General features: G+C 38.1%; 1 protein-coding gene across 3 annotated transcripts in view; it reads right to left on the bottom strand.

The window, feature by feature from the left end:
- The window catches only part of DACH1 (dachshund family transcription factor 1), a 465,786-nt gene that overhangs the window by 56,009 nt on the left and 388,402 nt on the right, over positions 1-21,375 (bottom strand). For all 3 annotated transcript variants that reach the window (XM_050948495.1, XM_050948516.1, XM_050948507.1), the window contains 4 exons: positions 15,948-16,099; positions 6,871-7,018; positions 1,956-2,099; positions 1,433-1,501 (listed from right to left, as the gene is read on the bottom strand). In XM_050948495.1, the coding sequence (XP_050804452.1) occupies positions 1,433-1,501; positions 1,956-2,099; positions 6,871-7,018; positions 15,948-16,099 (513 nt within the window). The remainder of the gene's footprint in view (positions 1-1,432; positions 1,502-1,955; positions 2,100-6,870; positions 7,019-15,947; positions 16,100-21,375) is intronic.

The raw sequence follows: 21,375 nt of genomic DNA, 5'->3' as shown, positions 1-21,375 counted from the left end.
GTTGTGCGTATAAATCTATGAAGCACTCAGATACTATATTGATGAGCATGACAGAGAAGCCCCATGAGGAAATGAACAATTCTGTCTCCACAACAGGTTTTGAATAATGTGCAGTAAATAAGATATGGGGTCACATGTTGCAAAATGAGAGTAACATAAAATATTGATTACCTGGTCGTTGAGTAAGAACTCTCCATTCTGTGCACTGAATGAGGCAAGGTTCAATGGAAAATACAGATTTTGATCATGTTAAAGATGTATCATAAGGCATACACACAATAGGGCCCAATTTAACATGCACATGCAACTTTCACTGTGGCACTTCCTAACTTTTGAGTGCTTGACTTTGCAACCATAACTTTTAACATGTTTTTTTGTGTAATATGCATAAACATTTCTGTAAGGACTTCCTGTCTGCTTTACATTTGTTTGAACTTGTTGTATTAATTTAAGCTTTCTTGACTTTTGAATATATTGCCAATGCCTTCTTTGTGGCAAGTTTGCCACAACCCTTTAGGGGTTAGAAAAAGTGATTAAGAAACAGACAAAAAGATGTCAAATGATACAGTTATGATGATTGACTTTAAAATGCAAAATAAAGGCAACTGAGAGAGAGATTACTGCAGCTAATCATTTTAGGCTTGCCTTTGAAAAATGCACCTTCATTTACAATTGAAAACAAATGCTATTTCTGTTGTTTAGTATTCATGTTGGTAGAGTTAGCTTACTGACTATAGATGACATTATAACATAAATGCTACCTTCAGAATTTGTTCTTTACTAATATCTTGCTGTTTGCAATATATATATTTAGCTCCACAGAGGAAGTAATATGACTCCCTTTAGTATTCCAAGTATAAATTTACTCAGCAGATTCATTTTATTAAAATGCAAATAATGGGATATGGAACATTTGGCAAATGAAAAATCCAAGAGGGGAATACACAGTTTTATTAATTGTTAATGTTTAGAGTAGCTTATTGAAACACACTTTGCAGTAACTGCCACAGAATATTAGCTATGAAGTTTTCAGCATACCTTGAATATTACCCATAGGTTAATCCAGGTTTTCATTGGTATGGTTAAAAGGCTCAGAGTGTTCAAATATACCTTAAGAAACATTATTATCCCAGACGTGACTATACACATTCAAAAAAATGCATTTAGTGTGGCTAAGATTCAACCCAGCATAGTTTCAAATTAATTATTCCTCTTCACTCACTTTATATAAACAGAATTGACCTGTTAATTTAAAGAAAATCTATCAGCACAAAATGAATTCGCTCTTATAAACAAGCAAGATGAACTTGACCTTGTTTGAACTTGTTTTGATGTGGCCCAGATGGTAGGCTACATGCTTGAATAACAGGCTAAAGCGGAGGAAAAACTCATATAGTAAGATCTAGATTTATAGCCTTTTGCAAATGCCTACCTTGTATTGTCCTTTCAGCATCTGTTCTGCCCCCGCTGCGGTCAGCTTCTATCTCTGGGGTCAGAGAGTCTAGAAGCACAGAAAGGTAAGACTGACACATATTTCATTTGACTCCTATAGCCTTTTTTACAGCCTGTTGCTCCAATGCTGAATTACAATACAATCAACCTTTGTCACTTCTTTTTTTTAATGTTGAACAATGACTGGAGTCCAGGACAATTTTTTTTAGACTGAGAAGATTAAGGAGGAATAGATTTTTAAGCAAGGAGAAAAACAAAGAATTGACTTCTCAAGCTAATAATGTAAAATTGTTCTAGTTTGGGCATTCCCTCCAGTGAAGTAATATTTGCTCACACATACTGTACAAAAAAAGCATCACAATAACTAGAGAAGCAATTAAATGGAGGAAGGCAAAAGGGAGTTTTGGCCCACTGCACCACAAAAATAACTGAGAAATATAACAACTTATTTCAGCACATGAATAGAGGGTTAATTACAGAGATGCAAAAAGTTGAATTCTTACCATTTAGGGCCCTGAGACTATCTGTTGAAGTTGCCTGTTTCAATGTTTGTTCTGCTTGTTCCCGCCGCTTAGTCTCAAATTCAAGCGCCTCCTGCAATTTCCTCTTTGCCTTCTTTTCTTTCTTTAACCTTTTCTGAATTATTGCTGGAAAGGAAAAATCAGTGCATTCACGTTTGGTTCTGAGATTTTGGCTAACACAATTACTACTTATTATGGGTTCCTAAAAATAATATAGTTGGGTCACTATCATCTGCTCCTCCCTTACCACTGATGCCACACCCCTAATTACTAGGAATAAAGAGGGTGTATAATACACTGACCCTAAATTCTGCAGAAAAGCACCCTGATCTTTGTTGCATGTCAGCACTGGATCCTGCAGTGAAGTGAAAATTGGTTAACTGTTTGAAATGTATGGAAAAACATTAAAAAAATAAAGGGTACTATGAAATTAAACTTTAAGATCCCAATCCTGGGAGCCCTCCGCACCCAGATATCCCTTCAGCTGGAGATCTGCATGTGATGGGCTTAGAGAATTAGGCCTTAGAAGTACCACACGATCAACACTTTTACATAGAATTCAATAAAAATCCTCATTTTCTAAATGTTTCTAACCAGCTCACATTCACAGAGTTTAAAACCAGTGTGCTACAGAACTCAGGGATCCTGATTCCAGAACTGAGGTCCCTGGTGTAGCAGTGTAAGGTGCAATGAGTGCTGTTTACCAGTCCAAGCTACAACAAACTTCTGAAGAAGTTGTGAACAGTTCTGCAACACAATATATCTTGTGCAGCATCAACTACACGGAACAGTTTTTAGTATATACCACTAATAAATGAGAATAGATTTTATTATCTTATAATATAGAAAATCTGAGCGAAATACATTTTGAGTATTTCATGGTTTTAATATTTTCATTATAAATAGTTTGCAAGTGCCTTTAATAAATGAGAAGCAAACATCATGGCTGACACACTGTAGATGTGACCATAGCAGACAGAGACAGAATTAGCAAAGTCTTATTGTGTAGTTTCTCATAAAAGAGATATTATCCTAGTTTTACTACCTGATCAAACACTACACCCAGAGGAGTCACTAACTGGACAACATACAAATTAGAAGGAAAGGGTACAGAAAACAAGACAAAGAAAACTGCATCACTGTATTATATACAGTAGCAGCTCAGTTAACTGATGTTCCCAGAGACACCTGCAATATTTAGATCAGTGGGAATAAAGTAAACATAGATTTCTGTCACATTAACTCAATCAACAATAGGCAGACATTGGAGGAGGCTGCCTAACACTGAAGATCAGAAAAAATAGGATTCATATAAAGGGATATGAGCTGTACATGACAGGGAACATGTATTTATATTCCATAGCTTTTACTTGTATCATACTAGAGAGATTGTCTTGTGTACCTTCTCCCCTCCCATTAATGATTCCACTAATGTCTGTGCAACTTCTTTTCAGAAAGGACAATTGCTTACATGGAAAACTAATAGCAGAAAAGTCTACAGTGTTTTTAAATGTCTCTAATGCAAGAAATGTGTTCTTAAAATGATCTCCCTTGTTCTTCTCTCCTCTCCGTTCTGTTCCTCTTACAGCAGAATGTAAGGCCACTCCTTCTCTTACATTATTAATTCTTAATTATTATTATTACTATTATCTGTATTACTATAGTGCCTAGGAGCCCCCATCATGGAACAGGATTCCATTGTGCTAGACAGAGCAAAAAGATAGATTGCAAGCTCTTGGGGACAGAAACTAAGTATAAGACAAGAGACAACAGATGGATACAGAAAAATGGGGCCCTCCCCTGATTTTTTTTGTCTTTACTGTGTACCACAATTAAGTCCCAAATCCCATACATCATACAGAAATAGAATTTAAGGCCAGAATGGACCACCAGATCCTCTAATCTGACCTCTTGCCTATCACAGGCCACTAATACCTCCCAGCACCCACACATTAAACCCAACAACTGAAATTAGGCAAAATATTGCAGCCCACAGGAGACTAAACTATTATGTGTCACAGGGAGTGAAAAGGAAGGACCAACATTCACCAGTGCCTGAAGCTTCTGCAATAGCAGGGAAATGCTTAAGTGAGATATACCCAGATAACCGTGGCAAGTGACCCACACACTGCAGAAGAAGGCAAAAAACTCCCAAGGTCACTGTCAATCTGACCTGGGGGGAAATTCCTTCCTGATCCCATATAAGTTAGACCCAGACCATGCGAGCAAGAACCAGCCAACCAAGCACCTGAGAGGGAGAATGATCAATACCCTAGCTGTCCATATCCAAAGTCTCATCTTCAACTGTAGCCATCTCTAATGCTTCAAAGGAAGGAAACCAAAAATACTCCCCAGAATACACTCTGAGGTAAAAATCCCTTCCATTCCCCTCTAGGTGACTGTTTGAAGCCCTGAAGCATGAGCTTTAGAAACATAAGATACAAACATAAGATATAAACAAGCGAGACCCTACCATCAAAAGCAACTCCACCCTACAAGTGCACTTATAAAACTGTTTCATTCTATCTTAAAGCTAGTTATGTTGTTTGCCTCCACAACTTCTGTTGGAGGCTGTTCTAGAACCTCATCCTTCTGATGGTGAGAAACCTTCTTGTAAATTCCAGCCTGAATTTTTTCATGACCAGCTTATACCCATTGGTTCTTGTACAAACACCATCCTTCAGCTTAAGTAGTTTTTCACTCTCAGTGTTGTTTACTCCCTGATGTATTTCTAGAGAGCAATCATATCCCCTCAGCCTTAGATCCTGCTTCTTATACCAGGTGGAATAATGTCATTAGAGTGCTACAAAGTAAAAGAGTATGCAGTGCACAATGCTGACAATACAGGTCATTTTTTTCACTACCTGGCACAAAATCAGGGACTATCATGTAATTTCCCTCAACATCTAACTTAGAGGAATCACTTAACCCCTCAGCTGTGCATGAGTTTGCCTATCTGTAAAACAGATATATTATCTGTCTTGCAGAGGTGTCATGAGTCATAGAACTGGCTAGCATTTGTAAAAAATATTTGAGATCCACTAAAAGAAAGTGATCTATATAGTATTAGTTGTATAATTGTATTGAATTAATATGCTACTCAGTAGTCATAGTGAAGACTCTGTGCACACTAATGATTATTATTAATAGTTATTGCCTTCAATTATTTATTCTCCTTCTGTTTAAAAGGGAAATTCATGGTGTTATAGTTGCACCCTCTAGTGGAGAGAGGCATGAAATAAGATTACAGTGATATTAATGGCATTCAGTTTAGCTCAAGGTACAAAACTACTGACTTTGAATCCAAGTGTCTTCCGTTCAAGTTGCTGCACAGAGATTTCTTATTTTATCAGCTGCAAGTGACAGAGGAGGAGAAAGAGCTGGGGGTACTGGTCCATAACAGGATGACTAGGTTCTGCCAATGTGATACAGCCATGAACAAGGCTAATGCAATCCTAGGATGCATCAGATGAGGCATTTCCATCAGAGACAGGGAAGTACTCTTACCATTATACAAGTCACTGGTGAGACCTCATCTGGAACACTGTGTGAATTTTTGGATTCCTATGTTTAAGAAAGATTAATTCAAACTGGAACAGGTACAGAGAAGGGCTACTAGGATGATCAGAGGAATGGAGAATCTGCCTTATGAGAGGAGACTTCAGGAGCTTGCCTCACTTAGCTTGATCAAATGAAAGCTGAGGGGAGACATGATTGCTTTCTACAAACACATGAGAGGGATAAACACCAGGGAGGGAGAGGAGTTATTTAAGTTAAGGGTCAATGTTGACACAAGAACAAATGAATATAAACTGGCCATCAATAGTTTAAATTTGAAATAAGACAAAGGTTTCCCAACCATCAGAAGACCAAAGTTCTGGAACAGCCTTCCAAAGGGAGCAATGGGATAAAAAACCTAACTGACTTCAAGACTGAAATTGGTAAGTTTATGGAAGGGATGGGATAATGAGACTGCCTACAATGGCATACGGCCTATCCACGACTGCTATTAGCAAATATCACCAATCACTGGAGATGGGGGAGGACTCTGAGTTACTACATAAAATTCTTTCCCAGGTATCTGGTGGATAGGTTTTGCCTACATGCTTGGAGTCTAACTGATTGCCATATTTGACATCAGCAAGGAATTTTCCTCCAGGTCAGGTTGGCAGAGACCTTGGAGATTTTTTGCCTTCCTCTGCAACCTGGAAGGCACTTGTTGGTTTGAACTATAGTAAAGGGTGGATTCTATGTAACTGGAAGTTTTAAATCAAGATTTGAAGACTTCAGTAACTCAGGCAGCGGTTATGGGCCTATGACAGGAGGCACTGGATGAGGTACTGTAGCCTGCAATGTGCAGGAGGTTAGAATAGATTATCATGATGGTCTCTTCTTGCTCTAAAGTCTAGGGTTATGTCTGTATTGCAATAAAACACCCATGTCCATCCACGACATCTGATTGGAATTCACAGGGCTTGGGATGTGGAGCAAAAAACTGCAGTTTTCCCAGAGCCAGGAGCTAGAGCCCTGGCTCTGGGAGCATTAATTTGAATTAACTGGGTGCCCCACCTAGTAATGAACATAGTTTCTCAAAGCTCAATTTTATATCAAGCAACAAATCTATTCATTATCACTCTCGTGCTTTTAATAATTACATGAATGTTTTTAAACCTTAATTATATGTAGAAACAAAAGGGATTCAAGGAAAGAGCTGAAAACTGGGAGGGTCTTGAGTTCAAAGCCCAGGCAAGTCACATACCTTCCTCTATAAAATGAGGTAAAAAGAAGAGTTTTCCTCAAAACAAGATATTGTATTAGAATTAAACTTTCTTGGATAAATATATTATAAAAAGGTTATGTCTGCTTATAAAAAAAACTCTGAGCATTTTTAAAATACCTCTGTTTTTCTGTTCCACAGCCAGCTGTTTTTCAAGAGTTTCCCTCAGTTCTCGTTCCCTGAACAACTCCATCTTCAGCTCCGTCTTTTCCAGTTGGACTTGTTTCTCTTGAGCTCTGGCATTGTCTATGGCAACCTTTAATAGGCCCTGTTCAAAGATGAAGTTGAACATTGCAAAGTTTGGGAATATAAAACAGTGGACATAATAAATTAACTTCTGTTGTATTTTCTTGATTAGATATAAGAGATTTTAAATATAAAATAATCCTGCTGCCAGGTCACAGTTATGTCAGTGCACGTAACAGCCTAATAAGCCTTCCTATTATCAGCAGCACATTTTTACTGAAACACAGTCAAACAGGTGGACAAGCTATATGTAAAAACACATGGGGCCAAATTTTCAAAGGCACTCAACACATCCTTTGTGTGTACAACTCTTGATAAAAGTTACAGAGCTAGATTTATTCTTCCTCAAGATTAAAATGCAACGGTGTCACCCCACAACAGTGAGGGTTTGGGGTTCTCTTTGGGCTTTCTTCCAGAAAGTGGCTTCTTTAATTTCTGCAATGACCTCCATATAAGCCTACCTGATTGGAGCTCTAGTAGGGATGTAATGAAGCAGCACATCACCCAGACACCCTGCTCATTACTGTTATTATTAATGAATTAATAATTATATGTATTTAAATAGCCCCAGAGGTCCCAGCTGAGATCAGATCCTGATTGTACTAGGCATTCTACAGACATATAGTGAGAGATAGTACCTGTCCCAAACAGCCAGCTCCCTGGTCAGGCGAAGGACAAACTGCAAGCTTGTTCCACTAGCTTTCCCATTGTCAGAGTCTATCAAGACCTCCTTCAAATCCTTCTTTTAGACCCATTTTAACAGTCCATCTCATTTTCTTCTTAATGCTCCTCATACCCACTCTTACCTAAGCTGTTGTCTCATATCTTGTCTAGTTGAAGGCCTACTCCCTCATGGTATTATCAACTCAACTCCCATTGAAACCTGCAAGAGTTGAGAAAGCTCAGCACTTAAAGGGAGGTCCTCCAATTGTAAAGTTCTCATGATAGGGAACATGATGCACTTTATAGGCATGTATGTTATGTTATTAGTGTACACAAATTTGTTTATGCAGACCACATTTTGAAAATCCCTGTCAACCCAAAGATAACAAAATTGCGTAAAAATATGTTTAAAAAGTTGTAATAGTCCTCTTGAAAAGAAGTTAAAACTGTTCAAAAATAATCTACAAGATAATTATGATTCAGCTGTTAATTTTGGAAGCTACCAAACAAAACTCTATTGGACTAAATATAAAACTACATAGACATGTTCAAAATTAAGTACAGTTTACAATAAAACAAAACAAACAAACACAAATAAATAAATAAATAAATAAAGTAATAATAAGCCCCTTCCAGAGTCTTATTTTTAATTTTTAACATATATCTGGAATTTTTTCCCAATTTTTTAAAACAAGAATTCATTTTCCCTTCAGACAACCAAAACAGTTTTCACATGAAAGATACTTCTGAACCAACAAGAAATTCAAATGAGGCAGTAAACAAGAGGTTTTGTGGTTTTTTTAAATCAACGTTCTCCTCTTACTTCAGCGAACAGTTGAAATCTAGAATATTCTCAGCTCCTCCCATTTATCTCTGCCCAGAACACGCAAATCACCCAAATCACTCATAACCCCAAATCAGGTGAAATTATACAAACAGTTTCCCCTTGATGCAAAAGAAATAGCCAAAGAATTTCTAAAGTGCAGACAACCCTCTCCCTCACAGTGACAATTCATCTTGTTTAACAATAAAACCTAGCAGCTAAGGCAACTGCCATCTTTACTCCATTGAGCAACATTCATGTACATGTTTCTTCTTCATCAGGAACAAATAATTAGTATCAAATGAAAGAGATCATTACATCAAGTGCCCTTTTAGATCACCCCAATTAAAACTTTAGTTTAGTTGTATTTTAATTCTAAGAAACCAAATTCTAATTTTCTGCTCTGATTGCTCTTGTTGACTTATCTTTGAAAGATGTACTGTCAGTGCAAAGCCTAGAGATTATTTAGCAAGATGCCAATGTTGGCACCACTTAATGTGTTGATTGGTTGTATTATCAGTAGCAGTTTAAAATAAATTACTATTACACTATCATTGTCCTCGGCTGACAAAACACAATATTTTGGTGTTCTTTAAATATGAAACAATCATTATGAATAAACATGTAGAATAATGCTAAATTGTAATCCTGATGTGTGTAATTTTATATTAAGAACCTGTGCAAAATCTGAAGCTTCTAAGAGCATATTACATTTCCACTGAATTTCTGCATCACACCTCTCCCAAACTCTTTTTGGTTTTTTTTGGTTTTTTTACACTTGCTGCTAATGTATCTAATGGCAACACATTACTTATTGCTGCTGATTATGTCTGAAAAACATTAGCTTTTTTTGGAGCCAAGACCCACTAGGGACTACTTATAAGCTATATAAAATTAAGTTCCATTTTTAGAAGTTAAATTAGTGCACATCAGTAGGCGTCCAATGTAACAAAAATCTGCACTGGAGCCAGGCTGATGCATATGCAGAAGTGCTGTTGCTGCCAATGACAGTTTTAATGCAAAAATACTGGAAACATTCAATATCTGCCTTTATTCAATGCAGCAGGGGGCTGGGAAAGGCAACTAATCAGAATAATATCTAAAAATCATCAAAACACCTTGGAGCCAACAACTGTAATAGTAATTTCAGAGTTGTGTGAAATCCTACAAATTCTCCCAATGGTTCATTTGCAAAAGTCTACACAAAATAAAATATGTCCACCTTGGATTTGCTATGGGTAATCCTCTAGTCTGACAATATATCAATTTGCTGTCAATTATAATGTGAAATACAGTACAACGTAAGACATGAATTAAAAGAAAATATTTTTCGTTAGGGAAGGCCAGTTATTATGGAGGTTGGATAATGATAATTGTAGCCAACAAGCTCAGGTTCCATATTTGTTTTTAATACAGTATGGATGTAGTGAGGATAAACTGGAGCAAGACTTCTAACAGAGTATAATGATTCCTCTTTAGGCCACTGTTAATACATTTTCTAACTTTAATGTAAAAATACTAAGTGTTCACAAAGAATTGCTTTTTCTCCCTGGTGATTTATAAGACACTATTTGGTTTAATTTTTAAAAAAATATTTCCCAGTGATAAATTCTTCAAGAAAAATGCTTCAACAAAAATTATTAGTTTAGGTTTCTTTCCTTTTCTAACTAATCTGATCCTATCGGACAACTGAGTACGTCATCTTGCAAGGACAGGCTACAGTTCCCATCTATATATTGATCATAGTCTTAAGCCATAAGGCCAAAATCACCCATTATTGTTTTTCAGAAAGCACTAATACTGTGTTATCAATTCAGAAGCTGGCTTAAACAAAAATTATATTATTCTTAAAAATAACATCCTTTTAGTGGAAACTGAAAGGCATGCAGAAGCTCTTTGTATCTATACTCAGATCTGCTGTTTTTTATGTAACATATCTTTCTTAGGATTAAATACGAAACAATTACACAAGAACACAAGACAACCCACTAAATGATCGAAAATATAAAGTCAGAGCGTATACTCCATTCTTAACTTGTGGCATTGAGAATAGAGGTGTGTGAGCACCTGAGGCTTTATATTGACACGTCATTGCAGCAGAGGCTGGGTGAAGACAGTGAACAATTTATTCAAAGAACTTTGCTCCTTTCTTAGTCTGCAAATTATCCATGAGCAGACCTTGATTTTTACACGTTTATTCATTAATAAATATTATCCGGTGAATGATTTACAAAATATATATCTGCCTTTGGATTGCTTGCTAACTATTCAACATGACTAATGCTTTGGGTATTGACTATTTGTAATTCACTATTTGCTCTTTTGATTAGTAACCTAAGACACACGACATTGTTTCTGTGCTCTTTCAATAGATGATCCCCAAAGGAGCTTCCTTTGAATAACTCCAGCATGAATACATTGGTAAATGCACATTTGCCCAAGTATATGTGACTTTCCCTTTCCATTAATATTCTTGGGAAGACAATTTCACTCTTTTGAATTTTGCACAAAGCAAATAAAAAGGGCTGCAAAAACTGCTGAAGCAAAGCTGTGGCTTTTGTTTGATGTAATGCTTGCAAATATTTTTCTGCAGTATTCACTCATATTTATTTGCAGTGCAGAAAACTTCCAGGTTTCTAGCTAGTCTTTTATTTTGCTTTCATAACTGAGTTTAATCTTCTTGTAGATTTCTATTTGAATTGTATCAAGAGACTATTTAAAAGTCATTTTGCTCATTTTTAAAATGGATTCTTAACAAGAGTGCTACTGTATGCTACGTTTTCAATCAAAAGACTAAATATGGGGTGCAGAATCAGACCCTAAAGCTCAAAATAATATTACTATTACTGAAGATTATTACAATATTGTAATACAGCATTGCTGTGCGGCCACATCACATAATTTAACTTTCAAAACATAGTTTCTAGTACTTTTGGTTGTGAAGGTATCTGTTTGAATGTGAACTGATGAAGAGCTGTCTTCCTATTTCTATACGCCAAGAGAAAAACATTAGCTATGATAGAGGAGTGAACTTCCCCATTCATTTCAATGGGATGGTTACTCTGGCACCCAATTAGAAATTTAAACATCAGCATTAATTTTACTGAGTATAATAACAGCAGAAGCATCATGTTCCTGTGCTTTAGCTGGTGTATTTGATTCATGTGAAAAGATGTACATCAGAGGAGTGAGGTTACACATTTAAAGATCAAAATAATGTAATGGTCTATGTAATACTTTTGGATAAATCCTCACTCCTTCGACTGGCCCCTTTGCATGGCTTCTGAAGGAAAGCTACCCACAGTAGGCATCTGAGGATTCCCTGGTGTAGGAGATATGGTGGAGGGGTAGGGGTATGTCTGTGATCCCTGAATGTGTAACAATAAAAGATTCATTAAGGCAGAGCTAGGATAGAATCAGGGTGCCTCTGAATTATGATTCCAGGATTAAGGGAGTACAGAAGTGAGTTAAATCATATTATCCCACCCCATCCTCGATCCTGCAACAAATGCTGCTTAGCTGCACCCAATGATTTTTCTGATGTATTCATTTATTGTTGATGGTCCTTAACATTGGAATCAGAGAGGAAGGACAAGAGGAAAGATCATTCTGGGATGGTTGAGGGATCCCTCTAAGAATAGAAACACGGAAAACAAACTGAAAAAGTATCAGAGGGGTAGTCGTGTTAGTCTGTATCCGCAAAAACAATGAGGAGTCCGGTGGCACTTTAAGGACTAACAGATTTATTTGGGCATACACTTTTGTGGGTAAAAAAACAAGCTTATGCCAAAATAAATCTGTTAATCTTTAAGGTGCCACCGGACTCCTTGTTAAAATGAAAAAGTAAGATCTTTGAGTTATAGGGTGAAGATATATGTATATGACATATATGATGGCCTGGTATCAACATTTTCATTTGCATGAGTTTGAGATGGCTGCATTACTCACAAGGGTTGAAGCAATAAGAAGGTTAGGTAGAAGGGATTATGTCTTCCTATGTCTTTGTACAGTGCTTAGAGCAATGGAGCATGTTATTGTTTATTTTATTATTGTTATAGCTATTTATTGTTTGCATTACAGCAGTACCTCTTCAGAACTGAACCCTTTTGTTCTAGGTGCTGTACAAACTTGCAAGTAATTTATAAGAAGACAACACTAAGAAAAATGTAACGTTTTTGTTAATTACTCCACAATGATGCAAATAGTTAAATATTTTATTTATGTTTCTGTAAGTATTTTGCTAGAAATAAAAAAAAAACAAGATTAAAAATAAAGATGCAGATTTAGAGAAACAGGAAAAAACAAGTTGGCAAACTTCAGTGGCTGCTTTGATGAGTAGGCCTGCCTTGCATTAATTTAAAATTATGGGCCAGTAGAGCTGCACTGATTTACATCAACTCAGGGGCTGGCCTGTTTCTTTAAGTGTAATATAGAAGACCTGGATTCAGTTCCCTAGCCTCTAAACCCTTGTCTACAATACAATAATCGCTGGGCTAGGAAATTATTTTTAAATATGTTTTCAGCTAGCATATTTTCCACCACCATGGACACAGTGTAGCCAGTGATTAAACCTGGAGAAAATGAGAGCGTGCCTCTGCCAGTGGGGTGTGTGAGAGAACTGATCAAATCCAAAAGAAGTCATGTCCAGCCTTCTTAGGATAATAGGCTGTTTGATATAATGTGGGGATTGGAGGTAAAAAGTAGGGTCCCAGAACTGAAAAAGACATGAACAAAAGTCTGGATTCTTTGCATTGTGGGTTTTTGTCAGGGCTGGCACTTCCATGTAGGCGACCCAGGTGGTCGCCTAGGGCGACAGGATTAGGGAGGGTGGCAGACTGCTCTGGTGGACCTCCCACAGGCATGCCTGCAGACGGTCCGCTGGTCCCGCAGCTCCGGTGGAGCATCCGCAGGCACGCCTGTGGATGCTCCACCGGAGCCATGGGACCAGTGGACCGTCCGTAGGAATGCCTGCGGGAGGTCCACCCGAGCCGCAGGACCAGCGAGCTGGCCCTGCGCCTAGGGCGCCAAAAACCCTGGCGCCGCTCCTGGTTTTTGTACCAGTCTACCATGGGTAACAACAACAACAAGTGAAATAATCTGTATTCTGCATTTTCTGAAAAACAAATCTGAATATAGTCTCAGAAAATTAATCCCTGGTCATATATCATACAGTAGTACAACACTCTCATATTCGATCACAAGATTAGCTAAACTATTGATACTAAATGTTTTACTCATTAGTCTGCTGTCTAAAGACATCAAGCACACACATTTATAAAAAAAAAAAGTTACTAAGAACATCAGTGCTCAACTCGAATATTTAGCCTCTGTATTTATTTGCTTCTATTTTTACTTACTGTGTGTCTTAGTGTGAAACAAACAAAGTGCATTCTTTTCATTCTTTGCAACTTTGTTAGAGATATTTACCTTGTATTATAGAAATATATTTTTTCTGCTTTTAAAGCGTAGGTGGCTCCAAAGTAAAAAATACCATGTTTCACATAACTGCACACTCAAATCATTCATGTGCAAATAATAACACTTAGCTCTTATATAATAACACTTTTTATTCGTAGATCTCCAGGCTCTTCTCAAAGGAGGGTAAGTATCATCATTCCCAATTTACAGATTGGGAAACTGAGGCACAATAGTGAAATGAGTATCAGAGGGGTAGCCGTGTTAGTCTGGATCTGTAAAAGCAGCAAAGAATCCTGTGGCACCTGACGAAGTGGGTATTCACCCACGAAAGCTCATGTTCCAAAACGTCTGCTAGTCTATAAGGTGCCACAGGATTCTTTGCTGCTTTTAATAGTGAAATGAGTTGCCCAAGGTCATACAACAGATCAGTGGTAGTCCCAGAAGTTGAATCCAGATTTCCTGACTCCTAGACCTGGACCCAGTCTTCTGGACTATGCTGCTTCTTAAGTGCATTTTAACTAACATCCTCTCCTCAGTACATCTGTGCATTATAGAGAAAGAAGTCATTCTCCCTCACACACCATGGATTGGCAATGGAGCTGCTCCATAGACACTATTCCAGTGTAAAGATAGAAGTAGTTTCTGCTATGCATATGCAGGGGAAAGGACTGGAGGAGACACATAGTAGTGTATACTCTGGCAGAGATACTGCCTGGCTTTTGCCCTTTTGTATTTCTACTGACCAACTGTGTGTTGATGCACAATGACGGGGCTGGCCATAAACTGGATTTCCTGCCTCTTGGGCCTTCCCATGAATGTTGGCAGGATTAGCCCCTTTTTGTCAAAGACCTCTTCTTTCACTTTTTCATGTCTAGCCATGTCTGTGTGTATATTTATACAGCTATATACCTGCATTACAGATGCAAGGTTTAGCTGAAGATCTCAAATCCCTTGGGGTGTTTAGATATAGAGTTTTAGTCTGATCACCTGCCACTCCCCTAGGTGTTCACTAGTATAGGAGAAACTTATTACTGAGATGACATAATAAATGAATAGATTTCCTACATTTCAAAAGGCAAGCCAAAGCCTGAAGTCCCATTAACTTCAGTGAGACTAGTTACAGAAGTAGCATTGCTATAGACTTTGGTGATTAAAATACAGTTAAGATCCTCTGTATTTGCAGTGGATGGTGCATTAGTAAAAGGAAGGTGATGAAAGATTACATGTGGAGGTTTGTGGCTGTGCATACAAAGTACAGCTGGAATGAGCGTGATAAGGCTGTACTTTCCTGCACTGCCATTTTGCTGCTGCATGTGATGCATAGCCATGTGGCTGCAAAAATTCCATCTGTTGATCACATGATCACTGCATGTGTGGGCAAAAAAAAAAACCCCAAAAACCCTTCTCTCATCTCAAACACTCCTTGGCTCCATGCTATATGCTAGTGTAAATCTTGAATAATGTTAGAATCAGACTATACTGTACACACAATAGGCATCCTGACTACTGCATAGGAAATCGCAGAAAATTTGGTAATGTCCTTTGAAGTCTATTCTTTGAAGATAATACATTAATGGAAATGAGCTTATTTGTTTTTTAAAAAAAGATTTTTGTGAATATCTTTTATATCAGACATATTTTAAATAGCTTAACATGTCATTTCTATCTTGACATCCAGAAGTTTAAAGTAAATATTTATTAAAGAAGTTTTTGTCTATTTAGTAAATGAGATAAACTTAAACAGTAAAATATATCTCATTAGCTTGCAAAAAGCCTGGCATTTAAGATGAATAACTTTAAAAATACCAATGTTGCTTTCATCTAAGTCTCTGCTGTGGCTTCATATACAATCTGTATTTTCATGTACTGTATCTGACAGTTTCTAATATCATTTGACTGTTGTGGTTCCTTTAAAACCTAAATTACTACAAAGTTTCAGTAAATTGGTTGATTCAAATAATCTTATGAACTGATTACTCTAAAATGGCTGTATTAATCTAGACAACTCTGTCTCCATCCCCATAAGCTGATCTATAGAAAGGCCTACCTGGATGTTAGTCAGGAGAGTCTCTATGGAGGACAATCCATCAGGGAATAGAAAAGGAGATGGAAAACCCGGCGGTAGTGGTTGCCCATGCCCAGTTAGAGAAAGTTTGTCAAGGCTGTCTCTTGCGGTTGGTGTGGAGAGCGGGGTCTCATCTGTATGTGATTGAAACAAAAATATAGAACAAGTTACGCTTGTCTGTTTTTATTAGACCTCAGTAATGGCTTCCCTAGTGGTTTCCAGAACATTTATTGCAAATTGGTTCCTGCTATCAGGAGAAAATGCTTTCTGCTGAATTTTCTTTAATGAAAAAGCTGTGGAGATACAACAAGATAACATTAATGAGTAACTTTATAAGCCTTTTAAATGCAGTCTCTAATGAGACTGAGTTTACAGTGCCATAGAATCTTTTTAAAACAAATATTATCTCACATATACTTATGATAATATATTCAGGCTGACTTTATAGGCACCTTCCAAATTATCTCATTTTAGTTTGTGTTCTATTTGGATTGACAATAGAATATTTTCAAGCATGACATATATTTTGTATACGAGTAGCATTTGAATACAGGCAGCCTACCCATACAGTTAACTCTTCTTACTCATGACAGATTCATATGTGACTTTAAAGATCCTGCAAAACAGGGCAAAACTACAATCCTTCATGCATTTTTAACAAGGAAAGTACATCTGATTCCTGCAATTCAAACTTACTCTAAACAATAACTGAAATTAACAGTATGGTTAACAATCATTTTTTTAAACATGGACATATTTTAACAATTAGTGCTGGACTCCTCAATAAAATCTTTGTAATAATGAGAACTGATTATTTGTGACATCACAATGGGAAAAAGCTAGAAGACTTTTAAGGTTAACGTTTTTCTGATAATTTGTGAGCTATAAAACAGGAAGAGATGCAAAAACAATATTTAACAGGCACTTAAATAGTCAAATATTCTTTCACAATTTTAAATTTTTATATTCTACTGTTCATATGTTACAGATATTGGGCCAATTTTATTACACCAAGCATTTACCTTGCCCCTCTAGGAGAAAAAAATCTGTCCTTATAAATTATACTAAGGGCTTGATTATACCCTATTGAAAATCCATATACAAATTAACCTAAACATATTGATGAATTTCTATACCAGTGGTGATCAACCTGTGGCCTACTTCTCACAGCTCCCATTGGCTGGGAACAGCGGACTGCGGCCACTGGGAGCAGTGGGTGGCCATGCCTGCAGACTGTCAGTGTAAACATTGACTTGCGGCCTGCCAGTGGATTACCCTGAGGGCCCACGTGTGGCCCATGGGCCACAGGTTGCCCACCACTGTTCTATACTATATAAAGGCAAAGGAACTTACTCCTGATACTGACCTTTTGCAGATCTTTGCATAATAATCTGACTGTAGGAGGTTTTATCAGATCTGCCCTTCTTCATATAAAGATAAATATATGTGCATTTTTCCTTGTGTTGTACTTAATTTTAGTTTCAGGACAGCACAGTAATTTTTTCACCACTCAACATATACTAGCATATGCATTGGAAATTGCATTGCATAAAGTTCTGGTACTCATTATGTCTATAATGTTTTGGTGAAGAAGTGGGGACTTTATTTTCTTATGTACACATAATGAAGAACTAAACAGTAATATTACAATAGAAAAGCTGAACTGGCCTTGGGGCAAACAAACAAAGAAAGTAAGAATTTGTTTCTTGGTTTCCCCCTTGCTCCAAAAGAAAATAATCTGTATCAGCCGTTATCAGGTGTAGATTTCTTTCTACCTCCATATCAGTTCAAATGTGCCAGCCAGTACTTTGAGACGGTAGACATAAGGTTTTACCCACTGCATGCCCCTGCATACTCTCTCCTGCCTACCCATGCAGAGCAGGGATTAGTGGTCACATGGAGATTGCTCTCCTTGTTGTGCATGACTCGTAATGGAAGCAACCTACACATGGGAGTAAGAGGTACCTTATGCCTTCACTCTATGTGCAAATGCAGGGAGCAAATGATATCTTCCCTTTACGGCATCATCTTACAGCCTGCACAATGTGACTGTGTATGACATATTGGTGATGGCCAAAAGGAAAGCTTTCAACAGTTGAGAGTCACACAAGATTTTGCAATTGATTAATATTTCTATGTGTTTTCCAACCATGTGACAGACAGGTATGAAAAGCTAGCTGCAGATTTTTGAATTGTTACCCATACAAATCCTATAGAACTAAAGTAGGCTCTGTAGCAGGTGCTCTGTGGATGTATGCTTCCCCTCCCATCCCTTCTTTCTTCTCCCTCCACCACCCCATGCATCTACTTGGTGGGAACTGCGTTGAGGGGTTGGCCCTAAATCTGGAAAATTTCTATTGCCCACCACCTTTACTGTATTATAGAAATAGTCACCTACTTTATTAGAAAATGGAGCAGTGACCACACACAGGTCAGTTTTTCTCCACAGATTCTTTCCAGTTATAAACAATTATTACAGTATATTTGTTCCAAATTCCTGTCTGAATAGATAATTTAATTTGTTAATGTAAAAAAAATTGTCTATACAATATATTGATAAAGGCTAATCAAAGTCTCATACAAGCACAAGTTTTCAAACCCACTTATTTCTTACTTGTATTGCTGAAGAAATTCTTTTTAAATTCTAGCAATTTTGCCGCCCCAAGCACGGCAGCACGCTGTGGGGGGTGCTCTGCTGCTTGCCGGTCCAGCAGCTTCGGTGGATCTCCTGCAGGCTTCCCTGCAGGGAGTCCGGTGGTCCCGTGGCTCCGGTGGACCTCCCACAGGCGTGCCTGCAGATGCTCCACCAGAGCCGTGGGACCAGCGGACCCTCCGCAGGCACGCCTGCAGGAGGTCCACTGGAGCTGCCTGCCGCCCTCCCTGCTACTGGCAGAGCGCCCCCCCGCGGCATGCCGCCCCAAGCACGCGCTTGGCGCACTGTGGTCTGGAGCCGGCCCTGCAAATGATCCACTGAAAGTCTTAGGCCCTGATCCTGTTGAAATATATGGGGTTCCATACAAATGCAGACTACCCTGCCCCTACAGAGGCTTCACTGGAGGATCCATATCCAGGGTCATAGATTGTAACTTCTCTTAATGTTATTACACTGCTAACCAAAACACAATGAACAATAGTTTTTATATATTTTAAAGCTCTCTGTAATGTCATATGGTCATAGCAAGATGAGTTTTGCAAAGGTTTTCTTAGAATTGTTAGGCAGTTTCCCAATACTCAAAATAGTCGAAAAGATTTACAACTACATGAAATGTATTAGTTTTCGGTAATGTCCAATCACCAACTTTCTAATAAATAACAACATCAGTTTTACTTTGAAAGGTAGGACTAGAGAGCTGAACTCACTATGAACTTATTTTATTGAAGCTTTAACTGAGGGGGAAAAAACAGACTAATGTGACTTTGTTTTCTTGATGTCCCATGTGAAATAAACTTTCAGTGTGAGTATGTTTGAAATAGAGCAAATGTACATACTATACACAGGAAGCATGGATATTTGTGGATGTGAGATAAGCGATGATTGAGAGAATCTTGAAAAAAATGTGTTTTTAAGCAAAACCACACTGTAAACATTAGCCAATTAAAACATAACCGCATCTCTTAGTAGCAAAATAATATGACCCCTGCTATTAAAGTATTCAAAAAAATCTTTTAGTCCTGAAGGCCCTCTCATCACAATGCAATGATGTAACCTTGTTTCTCAAAAATCATTAATCCACCATCTTAAAGTGAACGCATACTCTTCTGCTGACAGGTATATGATGGAAAATAAGGAACCAATCCTGAAAACAGACGCAAAGGACTAATAGTGCCCTCAATCCACCATCTGGGGAATGTCTCCAACACAAGAATGCCTTTGCAAGAGCCACACATCTGCTTTCCTGGTCTGCACCCACCAGAGAAGTTCTGGGGTGAGCCAGGCATTGTCTCAGGGGCAGAAGGAAAAGTGACGCAAGATTGTGTCTTGCTTCAGTGCCTCTTTAGGGTCCATGGCCAAAGCAGGGCAAGTTAGAGCAGCCCTCAGGTTTGCTGCTCTACAGCCAAAATGCTTCTGAAATAAATGTAGTCCAACTTTACTAATTCTGGGTCACTGAGAACGAAAATGATGCTTAAAATTGTTGATTGGCTCTAGTTTTCAAGATATGCTATTGGGTCAGTATATACGACCCTTGACTTGGGAATGGCGGAGGATAAGTGAGTAATAAAGGGAAGGGATCTCAAATTAAACCAGAAATGACTAAAATACATCTTTGACTGGATCTATGAATAAATCTATGACTGGGTTTGGATAGTACTTGCTTTTTAGGCAAAACAATGAATGATGCAATCTGAATCTGGTATTGCGTCATACATGATATGAATTGCATCATGTTAGTCCTAGAAGTCATGGATGATGCATACATAACGAAGCTTACATCACTCTGCTGAACAAATTGCTCTAGATCAGCTCTAGAAATCATACAGTGTTGTGCTCTCTTATTTGTCAGTGTTTGATTTTGCAAAGGGACATATTTCTGTTTAGCCAAAGTGAGCAGAGATGCCTCGTACTTGTGTGAACAGTGAAGATAACTTCGGCTATGTTTGTGGTGAAGTGACTTTTGCATCACAAAAGCGCAGTATAACCACTATGGTTAAGAAAGCCTATCACCTTTATTTTGGCTGCAAAATTGGAGATCAGGACAAGAGGTGGGCCCCACACATATGCTACAACACTTGTGCAACAAATCTTCACCAGTGGTTGAACAGGAAAAGAAAATCTATGCCTTTTGCAGTGCCAATGATTTGGAGAGAGCCAACAGATCATCCCAGCAATTGTTACTTCTGCATGGTGCCTCCAGTTGGGAAAGGTGTGCCAAAGAAGAAAAAGTGGACTGTGCATTATCCAAACATTCCATCAGCTATACGCCCAGTACCCCACGGAGAAGGACTGCCGGTTCCTGATGCACCAGAATCATTCTCACTTGAGTCAGACGAGGAAGAGGAAGAGGATGAAACTTCTGGTCCTGAACCATCAATGTCACAGGACCCACATTTTCTCCCATCCTCCTCCTCTGAACCACATCTCATAACACAAGGTGAACTGAATGACCTTGTCAGGGATTTGGAACTACCCAAGAGTAAGGCAGAGCTGTTGGGCTCCAGACTACAGCAGTGGAATCTCCTGGCAGGCTATCAGGGCAAATGGAGCCCATCAATGCTTGCAGACTATTGCTGGACAGTGACAAGAGATGCTCCATTTAAAGAATACAAGAGACAAGCCAAGAAGTGCTGAGTAGACACTGAATAGGACTAAACTATGTACAGAATAGTTTTTTGCCTTTTGTTTCATATTCAATTTTATGTATATAACCCTTTTGCTGATTTTTAAAGTGTTACATAAACAGGACAGGTGAAA

The sequence above is a fragment of the Gopherus flavomarginatus genome, chromosome 1 (assembly GCF_025201925.1).
Source record: "Gopherus flavomarginatus isolate rGopFla2 chromosome 1, rGopFla2.mat.asm, whole genome shotgun sequence".
NCBI lineage: Eukaryota > Metazoa > Chordata > Testudines > Testudinidae > Gopherus > Gopherus flavomarginatus.
Note: the sequence above shows the minus strand (reverse complement) of the source record. Positions and strands in the feature narration are given on the sequence as shown.